The following is a 21,197-nucleotide window of genomic DNA, read 5'->3' on the forward strand; positions in this document are numbered from 1 at the left end:
CTATTATTTTTATGTGCTGTAATTTGGTCTGAGAACCAGAAATGTAACATTTCAGTGTAACCACAGTTTTGAGGCCCAGCAATATTATGATGATGTCCATAGGCTAAAGGCCTGATTGTTCTGTTTACAGAAATGGAATAGGTCTTTCACTATTGAAACATATGTGGCCAATTTTCCCCATCATGCCATAAGTGTTCTCTTCTTTCAGAATCTGTATTCCATTTAGTTGAAATGGTTTCTTCTTTGTGAAGTATTTGTTCCATCACAGGGAGTGCGCTTGCATGAATGTTCCACTTCTGAATAGATCTGCAAAGTTCATAAAATATTAATAAAATCAAGTATCTAGTATTTTAATACTTACCTGTGATACAACTGTAGTTCCAGGTACAGGAGAGCTTGGTATTACTTGGGGCTGTGCTGGTACTTGTGCTGTTGTATGAGGTGGAAGTGGCAGCCGAGGCTGACCCTGGGTCTGTGCTGAAGCTTGAGTTTGTCCACCAGTAACTACTGCAGGTTGTTGAGATGCTGATGTTCCAGTTGCTACTGTGGTCTTGAATACATTTTGAGCACTTGTTGAAACTACTGATACCTATTAATATTTTATATTGAAAAACAGGTAATTCTCTGAAGTATTATACTCAACCATAAAATTCTTAAAAACATGACCAAAAAATGGTTTCTTTCACATACACCTTTAATAACAAAATAAAACCATGAACTTTACTAATTAGAATTCTAATGTTGTTACCCTTTATACCCTTTAACCATACTGAATAGAAGTCATCCTCACTTAAAGTTCTTTTTATTACAAAAAAAACGTACCACTAAAAATGTGGTCCTATTATCCAGTTCTTTAAGGTGACCATGCTGACATTAATCTGTAACTCAACTTTCTGCAAACTTGTCCCTTGATATAAACAAGACAATTGCTGAGGATCTGTTGTCATGTCATCAGGTTTACAATTATCTATACCACAGTTACAGGTCAGACCCAGATTATACTAACGCACCAACACAGTTTCCCAATCTAATCTGAGCTCAGCAGCTATATATATGCTTTTGCACAGGGCAAAGCCCTAGCAAACAAAACTGTCTTGGACGTAGCTGGACCAAATGTAAAAACCCTGCTGGACACTCCTCAGCCTAGAAGGCCAGAAAGACTGAACAGAGCACCACATACACACATACACAATCCAGTTCAGCTCTGACACTTGATTTGACTAAATATGTTACCCTTCCAAATGCCAAGAAGTCTCAAACAGACACACCAGATGGGACTGCAGAAACTAGAGGGTTCAACCAAGCAACACAACTTGCTGAGCAGAAGCTATCAGGACCTCCTGATTCAACCTACCTGCAGAGCTTTACTCTGACTTGGGCACAGACACAGAACAAACTGAGCCAGGTACCTGTATTGTGATGGGTGACACTAAATCCTGCGGCACTAGTGCCCATGCAGAAGGAGATACTACAGCTCTTGGCAGGGAACAAACCTAGTCCAGCATGTCCACCACTGAAGCAATGCTTATGAGCCCAGCTGACTGTGTTGTTTTTAAAGAAAAATATTAAAACTATAATACTCATTTTTGTCTGTTATCTAGAAAACAGAAAATAAAATCATTCAACACCTGCATAATACAGATGGACTATCCATTCATTATCTACTTTTATGTTTGTGGTAAAAGCAAATACAGTAACATTTCTTATTAAAATTCACATTAGGAAAACCATAAAACTATGAACATGCTACCCCCCATCTTCTGCTTGTTATATTCTTAGTACTTACTGTGGTATGTGAAAGAATAGATCCTCCTGGCAGAGTTGCAGCGGACGTAGCACTAACAGGTGTCGCAGTTGATTGAACAACTTTGGCTTGCACTGGAAGTCCTAGGCGGACAGTAGATGTGGCTACAGAAGTTGGTTGCTAATAAAGGAAAAGTAAGAATTTTATTTTTTCCCCTCATTAGTAACTTGAGCTGCAAAGCTTTTTAATAATAGTGACTGCAAGAAGAATCGCTATTTCTTTGTGAATTGTCGGTATGGAATGCATGCTGTAATCAGAACTGGAATGTTAAAGGCAGCTGAAGGAAAATGACTGGTTTACATCCTTTCACTCAGTAGTACACTCCACAAGTCAAGAACACTAAGTTTGTCTTAAGCAGCTAACATATGCATTGTCTTTGTAATTCACCATAACTGCTGAGATTAGTATATAGATCTCTCACCATTCTATAGAATGGACTAATTTGATGAGATTTAGGAAGAAAATATGTCTTCAGAAAAGTTATAATTTAGCTAATACATCACACAATAAAGCAATTCTGACAAAAGGGATCAGCTTGTTTTTAAAACTGTAGACCCCATTGGTCTCAATTCTTATATTCTCTTATAACTGGAATTTACTGAGATTTGCATTCAAATAAATATTTAGAAAAGACAAATTTTCTAGGTGTCTAAAGAGATCATAACCAATCTTGTTTCTCATTAGATAACAAAATGTATATAAAGAAAAATTATAAGTTATATGTCACTGTAGTTAGTATTTTTATAAAGAACAGATTATTTTAAATTCTTACACTATTAAACCTACATGAAATACTTCTTAAAAGAATATCCAGTATGCTTATTAGATCTCCAGAAGGAACAGAGGCCCAGGCAGGTATTAAAAGCCCCAAGCATTCCCTACCAATCAGGCCAGCAACATACTCTACTGGATAATAATCTTTTGTATTTGGGGGAAAATAAATAAATAAACAAATCTACCTGACATCTGAAGAAAGCTTGCCTTTTTTTTTTTTTTTTTTTGTCTGGATAGCTTTCAATATTATTATTTTTTTTATCTTGAGTTGGGATGTCTTCCATACTGAGGTAGCCTAGAGGCAATCTACAGCATCATTGTGAATAGGCAGAATTGTCTCTCTTTTTGAAAGAACTACTATAAATGCTTTTTCTGTTTTTAAATACCACACCTCTTTTCTCAACTGTATAGAAGACCAATAGCCTCAATTTCCTTTAAACACTGGTCAAATGAAACTATATGTACCTGCTGTATGCCTACATTTAAAAATATGAATACTGTACTTCTTGTTCATTTGCTTATAATCAGTATTCCTAACCTAAGAATACAGCATGCCTGTGCTGTCAGCCTCCTTCTTGTCAGTAACTGCTTTCAGAGTTGAGGATGTACAAAGAAAGCAGACAACCAGGCAACCTACAACCAGGCAGCTACTCAGTTCCACAAAAGATCTGTAAATACATACATAACTCAGGCTGCTAGCTAGAGAATTTGTCTCAACTAACAAATGGCCTCAATTCTTCATAGAAATATGCTTGAGAAAAAGAACTGCTTATAAATAAAATATAAAATTTCAGTATCGTAACAGTGTATTACCCAGCTAAGTATGTAACACCTTCCCTACAAAGTATTCCACTGTGACAGACCACAGGAGCAAGCTGTGAAACATGAAGACTAAATTCACCCTGTTTTAAAAGTCACTAGTGACAAAAGCTGTTGATATACAGTGGCAGTAAAATCTATTAATGAGTTGTATATGAAGAACGAGCCTTACAAACACAGAACTACAAACAAAATAATGCAACAGTTTACTAATGTCATTCCAAAACTCACCAATGTTTAAAAGGTAAGGATGAAATGAACGTATGAGAAACAGAAGAATTTTTTGAGGTTAGTTTCTTGTTAAGTACCATGGAAATCATCTTCAAATGACAACTACAAGTTACCAGAAGACATTATAAAAATTCACAACAAAACACATGAAGAACTAGTAGAAAACTATGATTTAGAAGCTAACAGCTGTATTTTCTATGAAGCGAAAGCTATAAATAGATCTTAAGAGACATCTATCAAAAAGAAAACAAAAGTGATCAATGTTATAAAAAAAAAAATTGTAACCCAATGTATCAAGCTCCTCCAGGAGTAGTATGAAAGATTTTATGATATTCTTTAAAGAACAACAGCTACAATTTGCTATGTTAGTGATTAGATTCAAAATTACTAACCGAGGCTTAGAAAGGAATTTGTTTTCCAAATGTAGCTGTATCATTTTTGATTAGATGCATTGCATATTTTTATGTTTCCTAAATATGTGAAAGTAATGTTTAAGGGACTTTTCCACTTTACTTTGAACTTAACAGGCAGGAAACTGGGACATGAGTGAATGCAGTACATATGCCACTACAAATCTCCACAGGGACACTTGAAAGCACTTAAGACAGCCTTCTGTATGCAGACTTAAGTTCGGTCTGTCCATACAAAGAGCTTAGATATTCTAAGCAGGGCACAGCATGGTGGTAATGTGGAAATTAAGTTTTCAAAATGGTCCAGCTTATGAGCAGCTTGGATGGTAGATGTCCCAAGAATTCATTCTGTTGGCACAAGTCATGCAGAGTGCAAGCTTCTCCAGTTTCAGGGTGCAGTAAGTGCCTTCCACAAAGGCAGTCAGTGCACACTATAATCACTCACAGAAGGAGCCAATGTGGAATTACTCTGTGTACTGTAAATTCACTCCTTAAATAACTCCATCTTAACTTTCCTATTTGGACCTTCTCCCCAGAGCTCCAGACACATAGGCAGAAAATAAAAGCTCAAGGCATAAACAGGAGCAAATTGTGTTGGATCTGCTGAGCACAAACAAGGTGTCACTATATTCAAAGGAATATACAAGGCTGCATTTGAAAAAGCAGGCCACCTGAATATGGAATAAATACACCAAAATATCTGGGGATCATTTACCACGGCCAAAGCAGGACTACACAATTGCATTGTGTATTCAGGTTTTTAAAATCAAGATATTTTAAGCTGCCACTGGTTAGTACACTGATGTAAGTCAATCCTTAGACACAGGTGTATTTTGTACCACAGTACCACCTACTGATGAACACTCACGGTGCCACTCCATTAAGGAACAAAACCTTTGCACTACAAAGCAAGACAGCTTTTGATGTTAAATATATTTTTCACGATCAATCCCATCAATAAACTTGGCTGCTACTCAATGTTAGTACAACTCAGCCTTTCAGATTGATTTGCAAAATCTGAAATAAACATGTCTTGTTGGTGTTTGTTGTTTTTTTTTTTAATCATCAGTCCAAAAGATCACTTACAAACAAAACAAGCCATGCTGACACTTGAGGTCCTGATGCCTCAAACAATAAAAGATAGTGTTTTAACAAAGAAAAAGTGAAGGTGAGATTACAGATGCTGGCAGAAACATAGGGTAAAGATCAAATGTGGTTGTTTAGAATAATTTATACAGCCTTTCTTATAGGTACGCCTGGTAGCCCTACCTCTTATTAAAGCATCATAAAATTCCCCATTACCAAACTCTGTTTTCCAATACTTAAAATGGTATCGAACTCCTAAAGTGTTTGTGAAGAAGCTTTATATGCTTACTGACTGCCTCAGATTGAATTCTTTTGGTTATGGTTCACCTGGAAAACGCACTCAAGCTTTGGATGCAGAGCAATTTGTATGTTAGGGATTTAATTTTTTTTTTTTACCCTGGTAAAAATATAGCCAAACTGTGCCAAAGGACCCCTGCTTTTAAAACATTTGCACATCACTGCAGCAAATGACTAGCAAGTCAGTCAACATAGGCAGAACCTTCATTACTACCAATATTCTTAGATGTCACAGCACTGCTGGGGTGAAGCATCAGAACCCAAAGCAGGGAGATGCTGCCGTGTTCCTCATATTTGAGATGTCACTTTTGGGTTCACAAAGTAGGAGAAGAGGGGAAGAAGATTTGGGACATGCAAAACCATGCTAAACACTTAGTCTCTGGATATCTTTTACTGTGGAAATCCTGCTTCTTTCAGTCTAGGATGGGTATTCTAGAATCATATCCCAGATCTAAGATAGGTTAGGAAGGAGTGTACAGGACATAGGCCTCACTTGACCCCCCTACTGGAATGTATTTATAGGGAAAAGAAAAAACAAGAAAATAAAAATGTATGCACTGGGGCGTGGAGAGAGGGACAGTAAACCAAAGAATATGATCGCTAAAAAGTAGGTGAAATATGGCCCTAAAATTAAATTCTACCCCTGCCTCAACAGCATAGTGCTTATGTTACTGCACAAATATTCTACTTCATGCAAATACAGATGATCTATTGTAATTAATACTCTTATGCCATATATTTATGAGCACACAACTTGAAAAGTGGGCTTTGTGTTCAGGATTGGTCATGGTTGCAACCAAAAACAATGAAGTCAAACTGAACACACACCAAAAAAAACAGTATTTTTCATTGATCACCTAATGTATCTATTTTCTACTTGTAAAACGAAGCTAATAATCCCCTTGACTGCATTGTTGAGAGCATTATTACAGGGATAAGCTTTACAAACAAACAAACAAACAAACAAAAAACACTGCGTGGCAATTAATTTCCACTTCAGAAAGGGGCTTAGATACTATGCAGCAAATAAGCCTGAAGCAACCCACTGAATAGAGGAGAAAAAATATTACTTCATTCTTCATAAGGCTGTTGAACCTACACATTGCAGAATTTAAGAACAAGAGTAGTATGAGTCTAGTATATGTAGTATAAAGCCACTACATGAGAGCCACAATTAGTTTGCTCATAAACCTTCTTTATAGCATTTCCTAATCTTTGCATTCTTAATTTTAAAGCCTTACTAATGTTTGGGAGTTTTCTATGGATGACATTCTAATAAGTGTGGTTGCACACTGGAACAGGCTCCCCAGGGAAGTTGTCACTGCACCGAGCCTGTCTGAATTTAAGAAGAGATTGGACTGTGCACTTAGTCACATGGTCTGAACTTTTGGTTAGACCTGTGCGGTGTCAAGAGTTGGACTTGATGATCCTTAAGGGTCCCTTCCAACTCAGGATATTCTATGATTCTATGATTAGTTTTAAAAAGATATGTTAACACAATGAAAATGTAAATAGTAGAATTTATAAGAACTTATTATTCACTTGTACAGAAAAGATTCACCCACCACGAGGGAAAGGAAGGAAAATGGTTTGTGGTTTAAGCATAGCCAAGACCACACACCTTTTAATTTTTCTGGCTGTTCAATCTACCTGCTCTGCTAAAACAAATGTCTTCTCCAGAATCCTGCACAAAAGAAACAAGTTGTCTCTACAAAAAAATACTATGGAATAGCTTATTTGATAATAATGGCAATACACCTAAAGCAAAAACAAAGATTTCTCGATTTGCTTAAAATTTCTACAAAACGTAAAACAAGCATTTCTCAGGAAAGCAGGAAGGATGTGAAAAACAGTAAAAAAAAAAATAAAATCAATAAACAAGAAAAAAGATCAAGATTAGAAGATGACAAAAATGCAAACACAGGCATAGCAAATTATCAAAACTTTGTCAGATTTGAAAGGCTCAGCTTTAGAAAGAACAGCTTCTGAAACATCAAACAAGTTTAGAACTGCTCTAAACATCACACCTGATGGTAAAGACTAAGCTGCTGTTGCCTGCATCAGGCATGCTCCATAGCAAAACAATATAGCCATATCCAGAGCAGGTGATTCAGCACTTTTCACAAATACAAACTCAGTTTTTTTCTCATTTAATAGAACATGTGTTAAGGCAAAACTCTCTAAAGTGAATGTCAAAATACAGAAAACAAATCAGTAAAATTTATATCTTGAACTTGAAATTCTGTAGAGCAGGAAGTTAGAATAATGCCTAATTAAAGAAAAAAAATAAAGCTAAAACTATCATTTTCTTAGCAATAAATAAATAAATATTCGTTCATTGTACTATCTATGCAATGGAAAGAAAATTCAAATGATTGGTAATCTTATTTGTAGCACAAAAAATGTTAAGTAGTCTATTTACATGCCTAAATATTTGGACTGAACTATCAAGCATTACACAACTTTACAATACCTTTTCTGATTGCTAAATTATACAAAGCAACTTATTACTGGAAAATGCATTTTTAATCAAACCTGAAACAAAAAAATAAACTCTAAGACTGAATTTATTTCAGATAAATAATACAATAAGCAATCTCAGAAGCAAATAAAAATTATTTCACCTGATTTTTAAGTTTCATTAACACATACTCCAGAGTAAAACATTATAGGCCAGGATTAATATAACATTGGTCTGTTCTGTATGCTACTCTGTATGCTACTCATTTGTATTTTCCTGCTGTCCAGCAGCACCTTAATTTTGTAATCACTGACAAATAATTCCAATTGAAGATCATTTATAATAAGGAACTTATTTTTTTCTTTTTAGTTATGAATATAAAACTAACTAATACTGAAGCCATTAAACAAACTCTATATCAGAAGCATGAAAACACAAACTGTACAAACGAAAAATTTAGATAAACAAAAGAAACTCACCAAAGAAAAACTAGATGGCAGCACCTACCTATTTTTCATAATTCCACAAGTATAGGCTCCAAAACAAGATATGGAGGCAAAAAATTTAGTACAGCCTAAATAATAACTAATTCCAAAAGTCTCTAAATCTGATCATGTCTGAAGAATGTGGTAATCCAAGTAAACCCATGCTTATTTGACCTGCTCTTAGAAGAAGAGTCCAAAACAATATTCTTCTAAGAGTAGCTAAGTTCCATCAAATTATAGCTTGTACCCTAAAAATCCTATCTTAACTAAGATCCTATAGCAGGTAAAATTTTGCCAAAGTTAATGATGTTTTAATATTAATATGAAAATAATTTTTATCAAAAAATAAAAGGATGTTAAAATAAACACGTAGACAGGAAAATTTGAATTGAAATTATGCACTGTTAATTCAAACCAATGTTTTCTATAAACATCTTTTCTATCTTCATTTCCTAGATGTTTAACATCTTAGATGCTTATACTATAAACATCTAAAGTTACTTATCTTAATATTTCTGAACTTTTGCGTTTGACACTGCAGTCACAGTACATCTTTTTAAATTTGGCAAGAGATGAGAGATGGCTGCATCGATTCCTTACAAACATAAATACTGTTGTATACAGACATTTGACCTGCGAACCTTCAGCAAGACAACGTGGGTTTTTTTTGTTTGTAAGCTTTGTTTTTTAAATCAAAGGCAAGTGTTACGCTAACCTCATACACTAAATCCTGAGGGAAAATAGACCACACTTTCCCTATCTCAGCAGCTTCCACTGTTATAGAGAAAGCTAGCTCCTTCCTCACGTACTATCCTGGATGGAAGCGCAGCTGCTGAAGCCAGAGGAATTTTTACAGGAAGCCTGATTAGTTTCCCCCCAAACAACTGCAGAAAGTCTATCAAATAATGGTCCTGGGATACAAGAAAAAAATCTTGACATATTACCAACCAAGCTAAAGAAGCAGATTACAGTCTGTACAGCTGTATTTATTGATCAAATCAATGTGATTTAAGAACATTTAATACATTTCCTTATTTTCTCCTCCTCCTTTTTTGAGAGGGACAGAGGAATTACTTCTTTGTCAAGGGAAGACATTCATGGAGCTTTCAAACTTAGAGGAGCACTTTATTACCATCTTACTTATCATTTACTTACCATTAAGTCATTTATTTTATATTCTATCCAGTTACCACTCTCAATATTTCTTAATGAGCTGCCAAAAGTAACTGCCAGCTTTTACAATTTCTTTGTCATAGTATTTAATAACCTGTGTTTTACATTTAGCTACGTAGCTCATAACTTTCTTAACATAATCATTTAAAGAGTATATAGAAATTACAACTGTAACACTGAAAACAATTACTTAGCTGAGTAACTTGTGATAATTGACACTGGCCAGTAATTAGGACAATTTGGAAGAAAAGCAATCATACCACCTATGAAGGAAGTATTCTGATGTATTCTTTGCATTATGATACAACCTCCTAGAATGCTCAAGACAAGGTTCAAATTTCCCATCCGTGAAGTCCGTACTACCACAGACAAAGCTTGATAGCAGCTTTCTTGGAGTAGAATACCAACTCTGTGATAAGGTACATCACTAACTTCTACATACGTAAAGCACCTACGCACCACATACGTAAAGCATTTTAATTCAAATCAAGTTATTTTAAAATAACTGATAAAATGCATAGTAAGAAATTTGATGAGCTCTGTGCGTAAAATAACAATCATTCCATTAACATAATGGAAAGATACATATTTGTTGTTATTTGTTGTTCTAGAGTTAAAACTACATAGCCTGCAATCTTTGTCAATCTTGCAAAATATCTCAGGACTGAAGCAGCGAATGTTTATATTGCCTGTTATGAGCCAATAGTACACACAATTTTTCTCTGCTTGAGTCAGTTCAGACTAGGACTCCTGACTACTATACCTTTTAGACATAAAACCATAAGACAGTATTTTCCACACTTTAAAAAATTCTACTGAAACTTTTGATTGACAGAATTTAGCTTTCTGACATATCAGAATTGTATTCTGAAGGGAACACAGTTTAATTATCATCTCACTGGAAGAATTATTTTTCGTTACATACAAATCTCCGTATTTTAGAACTTGGTCCCTTGGACCCCTGAAATGACTGACACTTCCAAAAACTTGGCATAATATTTATCAATGGAGTTTTCTTCCAGAAAACTAATGAATAGCCTCTGGTTATAAACCTTCCACCTAACCACATGAAAGTCTATTATCTAGTTTTGATATGATAAAACCCTTAAAAATTAAACTTCTACAATGCAGCTTTAAAATGTTTTCAACAATTATTTTAAAATTACATTTTAAGTTCAAATGTATTCGAAACATAAGCACTGCAAAAATTAAAGAAGGGTACACACTACATGCAGAGGTCATGAAGTTCAATGTACATTTTTGAGCGACATTATTGAACATTTCTTATCTTAATAACAAAAAATAAAGAAATGATGCAGTGCAGTTTGGGCAGCTACCACAAATCTCTCTCAAAGCAGATGAATCCTGATTAGCTGCAATACCATTATTCCAATCCTGCTACCCTAAAATATTCAAACTATGGCATCCGGTAAGACATTTACCATTCATAAGGCCTTGCTGGTTACCTCTATTCTCAAGCAGTTTATTAACACCAACAAGTTTAAAGAAATAGTTATAATGTTGTGCAGTGGGGTATCCAGCTGGTCAGAATCCTGCAGAAAAACAATAACATCACTCTACTACTAGAAGTAGCTCCTTCAGATTTTGAGCATCTCTATATCCACATGAATGTGCAGTATCCTCAGAGATTCATTTCTATAAAGATCCAGTAAGTCAGATTATGCTCTTTCCACATTTTTAACTGCTTCATATAAATTGAGAACACCTGCCTAAGGCTAACATTATCAATTACCAACACCTGCTGTGCACACATCTTAAAGTTGACTTTGGGATAAAAATTACAATTTTCTAAAAACAGAACACATGTCACCAAGCAGTCTATCTACATTTTTTGTCCTAAGATCCTAGGTTCAATAAAGATATACTCCTCAAATGTTTACAAACTACAGATAATTTGTTAATATTTAGTTTGCTATGAATGTTTCTACTCTGAATTTTAATTCTGAATGCTGGACACTAACCAAAGTTACATGAAAACTAACAGTATGAAACAAAACCAATTAAAGCTAATTTATTTTAACAGACTGAGGTCATATTCTTGGTACAACCCCACCCCATGATCTGTTATGCATTTATGCTATACTGTCATCTGGGGATCTGTTGCTAGAACACGTGCTATGCACTTTTTTTTTTATTGCAGTCAATAGTATAGAAGTGATGTATTTACAAAAAAAAAGAAAAAAAAAAGGCAACCCATGACAGACATACAAACTAAACAGGGAAACTTGTCTGGATTTTTGTTGCTGGCAAGCTAGTTAGAAAATCTGGAAATTAGGGTAGGCTTAGCTTTTTATTTCTTTTTCCTGACATACATTTATACTTGAAGGATTTTTCCAGATTTCCTATCCTTCCAGATATCCCAAATTTAAGTATTAACCAGTTGCTTTTTCTGCTAAGAGTTCTTTTATGTATTCCATCCAATACTGCACTTACCTCTTCCCTGAGAGCATTATGTTCTTCAAGTGCCTCCAGGGTTTTCTTTATGCTCTTCCTGAGATACATTCCACTGAGCTACAATCTTTCTAGTTACATTTATGATTAAAACTTACATTCTAGTTGGCTACTCTGTGCTTTAGATTAACTCATGTTATTAATTCATTTTCGATTCTCCAATTTTATTTTGGCTTCCTTCTCTTCTGATAAAGGTGTCATTACTTTCAGTTTTTACTTGAACAATCTTTTAGACTATAAATATGGTGTAATACACAACGCATATAAGGGGACAGTAATCAAATACTAAACATAGGGCAATACACAATCAGGTAATTTCACGCAAGCTACAAAAGCTATTCAAAAATTCTAAAGGCATATTCTTCACCTCATTTAATTCAGGATTATTTAGCACTTCTACAAATAAAAAATTACTGGCAAAATTACCTTTAACTCTATTATTATTATCATGGCATAGCTGTCTTATACATCCAAAGATGTTTGCCTCTGCATTTTAGTAGGATAGCTTGGCACTAACCCTAAATTGCATGAAGCTGAACTGCATCCCTACAGAATTTTAAACCAAAGCGGTTTACAAGGTAATTTATCCTGTTAATTCACATTAAAAAAAAATTTAGTCAAAACTCAGACAAAATTTGACGTGTAGACTGATCACACCCAGAGGTGAACCAAACCTTTGTTTTGAATGAAGTATACTACAAAAGTTAACTATTGAAAATTCTTGTATTGAATGTGCTTTGTTTTTTCTTTTCTAATTTCTACTGAAATCTAGCTATCGTGTGCATCCATTCACCATGCTGGGATATCACAACAATTCTGATTCAGAGGACACTGGAGTCATTTACTAAACTGGCTGTATAAATTCCAACCTAAATTCTGTCTAAGACTGAGCCTTCTAACCCCCAATGAACTCAGTTTGAACAGGCTCTTGAGAAAACCTATAAAGTAGATTATTCGAGGGAAAAAAAAAAAAAAAAAAAAAGAACAACCAAGCCCCAGAAAATAAACTGTATTTGAATACGTATTTTCTATTTTCTATACCAAAAAGAAGTGTGTGTTGGAGGGGGAACATTTGTAAAAATCTAAGAACTAATAATGTACAAAACAGAAGAGAACACAATGCACAAAAACAAAGTGAAATCAAGCCAGACATACCTGAGCTGTTGACAGGCGAAAAACTGGGCCACTTGTGGGCACTGAAATTCTAGGTGAAATGCTGGTAGGACCCTGTCCCTGCGTTTGTACTTGAGCCTGCATTTGAGCCTGTGCTAGAGCCTGCTGAGGCACCATTACAAGTTGTCCAGCATCCGTGCGCACCAAGACCATACCTAGTGAGAATAAAGTAAAAGTAAATACAGAATAAAGAAAAATATGAAGAGTTATAAAGAAGCATCTAACTATGAAACACACAATGAAAACAATGTATAGCACTGTACATTTTTCTTTATCCTGTATCATTCTTTTTACTGTGGTGTAACATGAGGTCTTATTTCAAAGAAGAAAAGGAGCCTCCACTATTAGACAAAAACTACCCAATTCAGTTTGAAATTCAAACAACTTGAGTTACAGTACCAGTGACAAAATAAAAGTGGTAACTTGAGCATATAGGCATGCAGCAACTTTCAGAGGTGTAGGAGAATAAAATTGAAAGAAATATTCATTAAAAGTAAACTATAACAACAGTCTGTAGCTGAGAACTGAATTCAGTTTAAATATATCAGGGACAACTACATGAGACCTTTACTAAAACAACTGCTTTAGGAAATGTGTGCATGCAAACATTAGGCCCGACACATTTCTAAGTATACAATATTTGAGGTTTAGTTAACGTTTGAGCATTAACACATGAATTTACTTGGCATCCACCATAACTGCACTGGGAGGCACTACATATGGCTTAGATATCAAGAAAAAATATTGCTATATCCAGAGAACTAACATAATTTAGTCTTCAGCAGAAAACAATCAAAGCACGGGTATTTTAGGAAAACATCAAAGGATTTTTTTTTTTTTTTTAATGGACAGAGTGCTTTGACAAACAAGTGTTTTCCAACACTTTCTGGATGTAAACGGGGATACTTTCAGACACATTTCAAAAATAGACGTTTTCTACACAATATACAGTCAGTGCCATCCAGTCTTGCCCTTAGTGTTACCGTCCCAAAATTTCCACAATCCATGGGTCAGAAAAGGGGACACAATAGCTACATTGCCCCTAGATCATCTGGACTTTACACTTACACAAGATCACTGCAAATCATGTAACGTGCTTCCTCCAGCTCAGTGAGAACTAAGAAGCCATTCTCCAGCCAGATCATTTAAAAAGAATTTCCAAGTTAGTCCGAGATTACATTCTAATGATTTAACCTGGATGTAAGTAGGATACAATGTAGTATCAAAGAGGAATGTGTCTATAAAAAATAAGGATCTAGGAAATCACATTTACTCTGCTGGTAACAGACAGAGACTGTTTCTGCAACTTCTCTCTACATGCTAATTTCTTTATATACATACTTTTTTTTTCTCTTTTTTTTTTTTTTTTATACTTTGCAAGAGAAAATAAAGAAGGTACAAGCATATTAGCTTCCTGGGATTAGCTTCCCAGGAAAAAAAAAAAAAAAAAAGCTCAGGACATAATTCTATAACGAACATGCGAGTGAACTGCAGCATCAATAAAAGCCCTCACTCACCAAGTCTTACATGCTCCAAGCCAACCTTCACTACTAAAATCACCAACAGAAGACTAATTTCTGCCACTATGAATCGGAGTAATTTTTAAAAGAAGAGTTTAAAATAATAATAGTAAAAAAATCTTACAAAAGTCCATTAGCCCTTCAAGCACCAAACTTCAGGGGTTATCTTTGTAAAAAAAATCCATAAGCAGATGATGTATTTGATATACCGGATACACAAATATTAATACAAATATTAATACATTGACCCAACTGGCCAAAGAAATACCACATCTTTGAGTATGTTGTGAACCTTATATAAAAATCCTCACCGGATTATGCCTACCATGAGTTAAAAAAAAATACATATTGCTTGCATCACATTGATTCACAGGTGTTTTGTTCATTACTTTTTCAACTCTGTAAAACTCAATCTGAATAAAAAAATTAATGGAATAGACAAACTAATTGCAACACATTTAATAGACTTCAAGCTATCTGATAATAAAATCAAATTCAAATAACTTTGCACACCATTGTTTCCAGAACATTTTTTAAATCTTTGACAATATTGCATTCAAGGGCTCTGTTTTCCTCTTCCATTTAAAAATCAAGTAGCAGGAGAAAGTTTTCATATGATAAACTTTATAAACAGTATGCAAAGTTACAATATACATTATCTTCAGTATTAACAATGGGAAATCCCAGATTAACAATGGCAAATCAAGGTCTGAAGTCCCCAGTACAATCTGAAGAGCAACAGTTATTTTTATTTTTAACTAAGCTCTTATCTGTTTTAAGTTAGGTCTCCATGAAATCACCAAACTTTATCTAGTTGGAGCATTAGAATTTGGAGCTGAAGTTTCATAAACTGTGGTTAAATAAAGGGCTACTAAAAGTCTACTTGAAAGCAAGCTTCTACGCTATCACATTTTTGCTCTATTTACCTTGGTTAACAAATATCAACTATTTTAAGAAATGTGGGGAAATAAATATTTCAGATATCGTTATCTCCAGGTATTATCACACCGTTGATATCAATAGCCCCCCCAAATATTTTAAATGTTAATCCACCTATATTAAGATGTAACAAACTTGCCAACTTTTTGCAATGTGAAAATCTAAGCAGAAGAGCACAGACCGCAACCCTTCAAAATTCCACATAAGCAAAACGCAGTCAAGAAGGAATCACCGTGATGAAGAGATGCTGTTTAGGTTTGTCAGCAACCTGCCGAACTTACATTTTCAGTAAAGAAAATTAAGAAACTAAAAGGTGAATAAACAGAACGTAAAGGTTATTTCAAAGTTAGAAAGAAAATCCAATGATGTAAAGACTGCCCATACGCAGCAAAGAATGACACGATCACACATGCTGAAATGAAAAGTTTTATGTTAGATAGTTTAGCCTGTGTATAGTCACCTGGTTCACATGTGAAGACACTCCCTGAAAATAGAAAAGTTTTCTCACAGAACACAGACATCAAATTAATCTTAGTTAATACATTCCAGACTTTTGTGGTGCACAGCTGTTTACCACAGCATTACTAAATAACTTACCGTTCCCGTGACCCTCTCCTTAACACAAGGAAAGGAGTAACTCACCCAACAGCAGCCACAACTACTTGCGATAGGAGCAGTACGTCCCATACCAATCACATCCTCCTTAAGGACAGCCGCTTGAGTAGAACTTGCTTTCGAACGGGCGCCTCTTCTTTTGTTCCCGGCACCCCGAGCAGCGGGAAAACGGCAACTTTGAAAAACCTCGGCCAAGAAAACGGGTCAGCAAAGAGCCGCGAGCCCGCCTCCGCCCTGCCACTTACCCGGCGGTATCGTGAAGCCCGGCGGCAGCTGGATGGTGGTCTGCTGCGGCGGCCTGACGATCAGCTGGGGGGCCACGATCCTCGGGGCAGCGCCCAGCGCCGGCCTGGGCGACAGAGCCTGAGGGGCGGCGGGGAGAGCAGCGCCCGCCTTGGCGACGCCCGCGGGCTTGGGGCCGCCGCCGGGCGCCACTGCGGCGGAGGGCGGCGGGGCGCAGTTGGCGACCGAGCCTTGTCCCGGCGGGGTGGCAGCGCCGGCGGCGGGCGCGGGGCTGGCGGAGTTGCCGAGTGCGTTTAGTGCGGGGAGCGGGCCGTGTGAGGGCTTAGGCTGCGCCGGGGCGGCGTCGGCGCTGCCGCGGCTCTGATGGTTGCTGACTGGGGGCACCGCCGCCGGCCGGCCCCCGGCGCCTTCCCCGTTGGGCGCCGCCTCGCCAGGGAGCACCGAGGGGGTTGAGGAGGCAGCAGCGGCGGTGCTCTCCTCGCTCTCCTCCTCCTCGGTTCCCTGCCGCCCGCCGCCCCCCGCCCCGCTCCTCCCCGCGGCCTCGGCTCGCAGCGGCGGCGGGCAGTCGGCGGCGGGCGGGCTGCCGCCGGGGCCGGGGCTAGCCGCGTCCCGGGCAGCCGCGTGGGGGTGGTTGTTGTTGGTGGTGGTGGTGACAGGCAGGGCAGGGGGGCCGGCGGGCTGCGGCGGGGCAGGGGCGGCTGGGCTGCTGCTGCTGAGGAGAGCGGCTCCATGTGATTGCTGCACACTACTACTGTTTACACTCACTCCCCGCCCTGCCGCCGCCGCCGCCGCCGACACCGCCGCTGCCGCCGGGGGGGACGGGGACGGGAGCGGCCCCTGGGCAGGGGCTCGGCTCTCCGCGGCTCCGGGGCGCCCCGCCGCCTCCTCTGCCGCCGGGGCCGGGGGAGGAGCGGGGTGCCCTTGCTGCTGCCGGACGGGGCTGCTGCCCCCCGCTAGGCTCCCCTGCTGCTGCTGCTGCGGCTGCTGCTGCTGGGACGGGGCGGAGGTCCTGGGCTGGGGCGCCTCGGCGGAGCCCCGGCCGCCGGCCAGCTGCGATTCCAAGGAGCCCACCAGGTCGCTGACCGCCTTCTCGTCCACCTCCTCGGAGAAGAGCAGCATCTCTTCCAGGGGGTCCGAGGCGCCCGCCGCCATCTTGCGCTGAGCTGGGAGCCGGCGGCGCAGCACGCAGGCGCGCCCGGCCTCTGCCGCGCGCGGGGCACGCTGGGAGGGGCCGCCCACTCCCGCCACTGGGGGAGGGGGCGCGGGCTCCCCGCGGGCTGACAGGAGGCTGCGGGGTCCCGCCCGGCCCGGCCCCTCCGCGGTTCTTCGGGGCCAGGGGACACCCGGTGAGATCCGCAGCTCCCCCGCGGCCTCTGGCCGGCAGGGTGTGGGGAAGAGGCCGGTGGCTCGCCCGGTCTGGGCGGGGCTGTGTGTTTGGCGGGGCTGTGTGAGGGAGCGGCGGCCGCGGGAAGCGTCCGTGGGCAGGTGCTGTGGTGCTGAGGGGCTGCTGGGGCACGGGGTCCTGAGCTCGCCCTCTGCAGTGTCACGCGGTCACGTTACCTTGCTCGCAGAGCTGCTGTAATGCCCTGAGAAAGTAATTCCAGCCAGCACAGAATTTTCCTCATGCCTAGGGAGATCTGAGAGCCCGCGCACCGGCTGTGGGTGGTGGCTCAGCTGCCGCACACGCTAACTTCTAAGAAGGCAACTTCAAGTGCTACCGGAGCCGTTTGAAATGCTAAAATAGGGGCAGAATACCTGCACTCCTCTGCACTGCTGCGTCTGCTTTAGTTTTAGACACTTGTGTCCAAACTACTGCTTTACCTCAACTGGAATAGTTACAGTAACACAATTCATAACGGACACTTAAGAGAAGACTTGTGAACCAAACCCAAGGTTCTTTGCATCATTGCAGCAGCTGCCTTGCCACAGCGTCCCCTCAGTACCCCCGCTGAACATTTGAGGTAGTTTATTCTGTTACTAACATCTTTGCCATTGCTCTTCTACACACTTTTCCCATCAGTGCTTGCCTCATGCAGTTAGAAATGCCATGTAAAAACAAAAGTGGCCTTAACCCGTAATTTCTTTGGCAAATGACAGGACAGTTTCTCTGATGGGACCTTCAGAAAAAATTATTTTGCTAGTGTGAGCAGTCACTGCACACAGTTCATTTAAGCTGTTCTTGCACACAACTGTTAGAAACCATGTATTTTTGGAGCTGCCAGCAGAAAACAGCTTAGATTCTTGTATCTGCTAGCCTTCAAAAGCATAGATGTCAAACTTGAATGTATTTGAGCTGCTACTCTGTGGCCTGAAATAGTGACTTATTCTTTTTCATTTTCCACAAAAATGAAGAATGTGCTTTGGTTAATGACCTACCTTCAGTTGCACAATGCAGTAATAGAAAAGAGTGAAGAGCTCACAGCACACCCATGCACACAACTGTTCTCCATTCCCAGGCTCAATCTGTTAAGTCATACGTAGTATGACTTGGCTTGAGTCACAAGACTAAGCTGTTAGTAACTTGTTTGTTACCATACTTGGCTCTCAATGGAGTTTAAATATTTTTATTCAGGACACTTTTTCCTGATTGCATTTTTTTACCTTTAGGAATAGGTTTGTGATGGAATAAACCACTTCTAAAATGCATTAAACATATACAAACAATGTTGTGCCAGCTTAAGTTTAAATGTTAAAAATCAAATTAAACTAGAGCATATTTCTTAAAGTGGCCAGTAAAAGAATGAAGGCATGAAGGGGTATTCAGGATGTATAAATGGGAGATTGTGCAGTAAGTGAATGTGAAAGCACAGTAGTACATGTGAAAAACAGTACAGAAGCATACTTAGGAGATATACACATCATTTTTTATTTTTTTTTTTTTAGCAAATGAGCATTGCTTTTATAGAATTTAATTCACTTTTAGCATTCTAACATTTCTATCTGCAAATTTGATTCAAAGTAGATAATCACTTGATTTGCTATTGCACAAAAATAATTAATATTAATTTGGGTTTGTAAATATCAAAGTCTATCCAACATTACTTTGTCCTGCAGTTAAAGGACCCCCCCCCCCCCCATATTTTACAAATTTATAATTTATTTTTTAAACAGAAAAGATGCCATGCTTCCTTCACTTACTAGGCCCTGACCTGGACTTTGCATACTGCTGTCTTCACAGTTTTTATAAAAGAATGGAGAGTTAGACACATGATTCTTCATCTAGTCCCGACTGTGAAAAATGTTTTTATCATACATTTTTCTAACACATTTTGGCATTAAACTTGTGTCTCCATTAAAAAAAACACCCTAAAGGAAAGCTTTATTGCTATGCAACTTTAGAAGACAAAAAGTAATCTTGTGACTGGAAGGAGAAAATGGCAAGTCATGATTTATACAGCTTTCAAAACTTCAAAAATGACCTGCTTTTATTAACAATGTTAAAGTACACTTGTGGGTGGGTAATCTGTAAAACATGAATTCCTCTTTCTTCCCACTCACCTCTTCTTAATTCATCCCTTTTTTATATATAAACACACAGAAGGAAGTATAATAGAATATTTTATTTAATAAAACATACTTATACACATTAGACTCCTTTCAAGTCAAAAATTGATGACATAATATTGTATATAAATTTGTTGCTGAAACTGGCTTTTGGCTTGCACTTTTTTTTTTGTAGGGAATGAGAATTGTGAAGTTCAGGATCTCTGTGAACTTCTGTATTCATTGTTCTATCATAAAAATCTTTCTCAAGTAGTCATACACTTTTCATCACAGAAAAGTACAGAAGACATTTCTGAATAAATTTGTTGCTCTTCCTTTTTCATTTTTAGGAACTAAATTGTATAGAATAATATTTTCAAAGCAACCACTGTGACCATCTCATATGACCTCTTCAAATACAATCTTTTCCTGATACTTCTTGTTAGAAGTATGTCTATTAGAAAAATAACTTATTTTTTTAAAATAGATCTTATTTTATCTTAAATAATAATTTATAATTATTAAATAATTTATTAAATAATAACTAATTAAGTAATTAAATAATAATCTTCTTTTATCTTAAATAATCTTATGTTAAATTTGCCTGTAGAAGAAAATCTACCGCAAAACTTGTTAAATTACTGTTTGGTCATCAGTCTGAAAAAATTTTAATGCCCTTTCAAGTCAAGTATAGAAACAGCCATATTGTGGTAACATGCCACAATACATTTATACATCGCTGGTTGACAAAATTCTCAAATTCCTCTGGAAAAAATCCAATCGTGAACCCTAAGCATCACTTAGGCAAGGTATGTTTCTTTATTTGTCTTAACAGTAGCTTTACCTTGAGCTGTGCTACAGATGCTTCTTTTCAACAGTTGTCTCCCAGGGACTTGATAAGGCCACACACATCCAGTTTATTTGAATAGTCCACCATATCCTAGAAATACATGGCTGTAATACCCCCTGGGCACTAAAGCCCTCCATGACTTCATCAACGGTTTTACATGAGCATGAACCTTTCAGAAGTCTAGCATGGCTCCTGTATAGTAACACCCAAGCTCTTCCAGAAAAATCTGGCTTGCTGTTGTGTTTCGAAGTCCTATCTTAAACAAACTACTTGCTGAACCTTTACAACATACTAGTGTTCCGTTGCTGTAAGTCTATTAAGTACCCTTTTCAGAAGTTAGTTTTTATTGCATGTAATTTCCT

At 38.2% G+C, this 21,197-nt stretch overlaps 1 protein-coding gene across 1 annotated transcript in view; it reads right to left on the minus strand.

The window, feature by feature from the left end:
* LOC118172970 (transcription initiation factor TFIID subunit 4-like) overlaps nt 1-17,693 on the minus strand; it is a 142,851-nt gene extending 125,158 nt beyond the window's left edge. Inside the window, exons 1-4 of the mRNA XM_035337171.1 lie at nt 16,505-17,693; nt 13,168-13,340; nt 1,787-1,924; nt 362-589 (exon numbers count right to left, since the gene is read on the minus strand). Coding sequence (XP_035193062.1) covers nt 362-589; nt 1,787-1,924; nt 13,168-13,340; nt 16,505-17,654 — 1,689 coding nt within the window. The 5' untranslated portion in view covers nt 17,655-17,693. The remainder of the gene's footprint in view (nt 1-361; nt 590-1,786; nt 1,925-13,167; nt 13,341-16,504) is intronic.
* Nucleotides 17,694-21,197: the final 3,504 nt, after the last annotated feature.

The sequence above is a fragment of the Oxyura jamaicensis genome, chromosome 11 (genome assembly GCF_011077185.1).
Source record: "Oxyura jamaicensis isolate SHBP4307 breed ruddy duck chromosome 11, BPBGC_Ojam_1.0, whole genome shotgun sequence".
Taxonomy (NCBI): Eukaryota; Metazoa; Chordata; class Aves; order Anseriformes; family Anatidae; genus Oxyura; species Oxyura jamaicensis.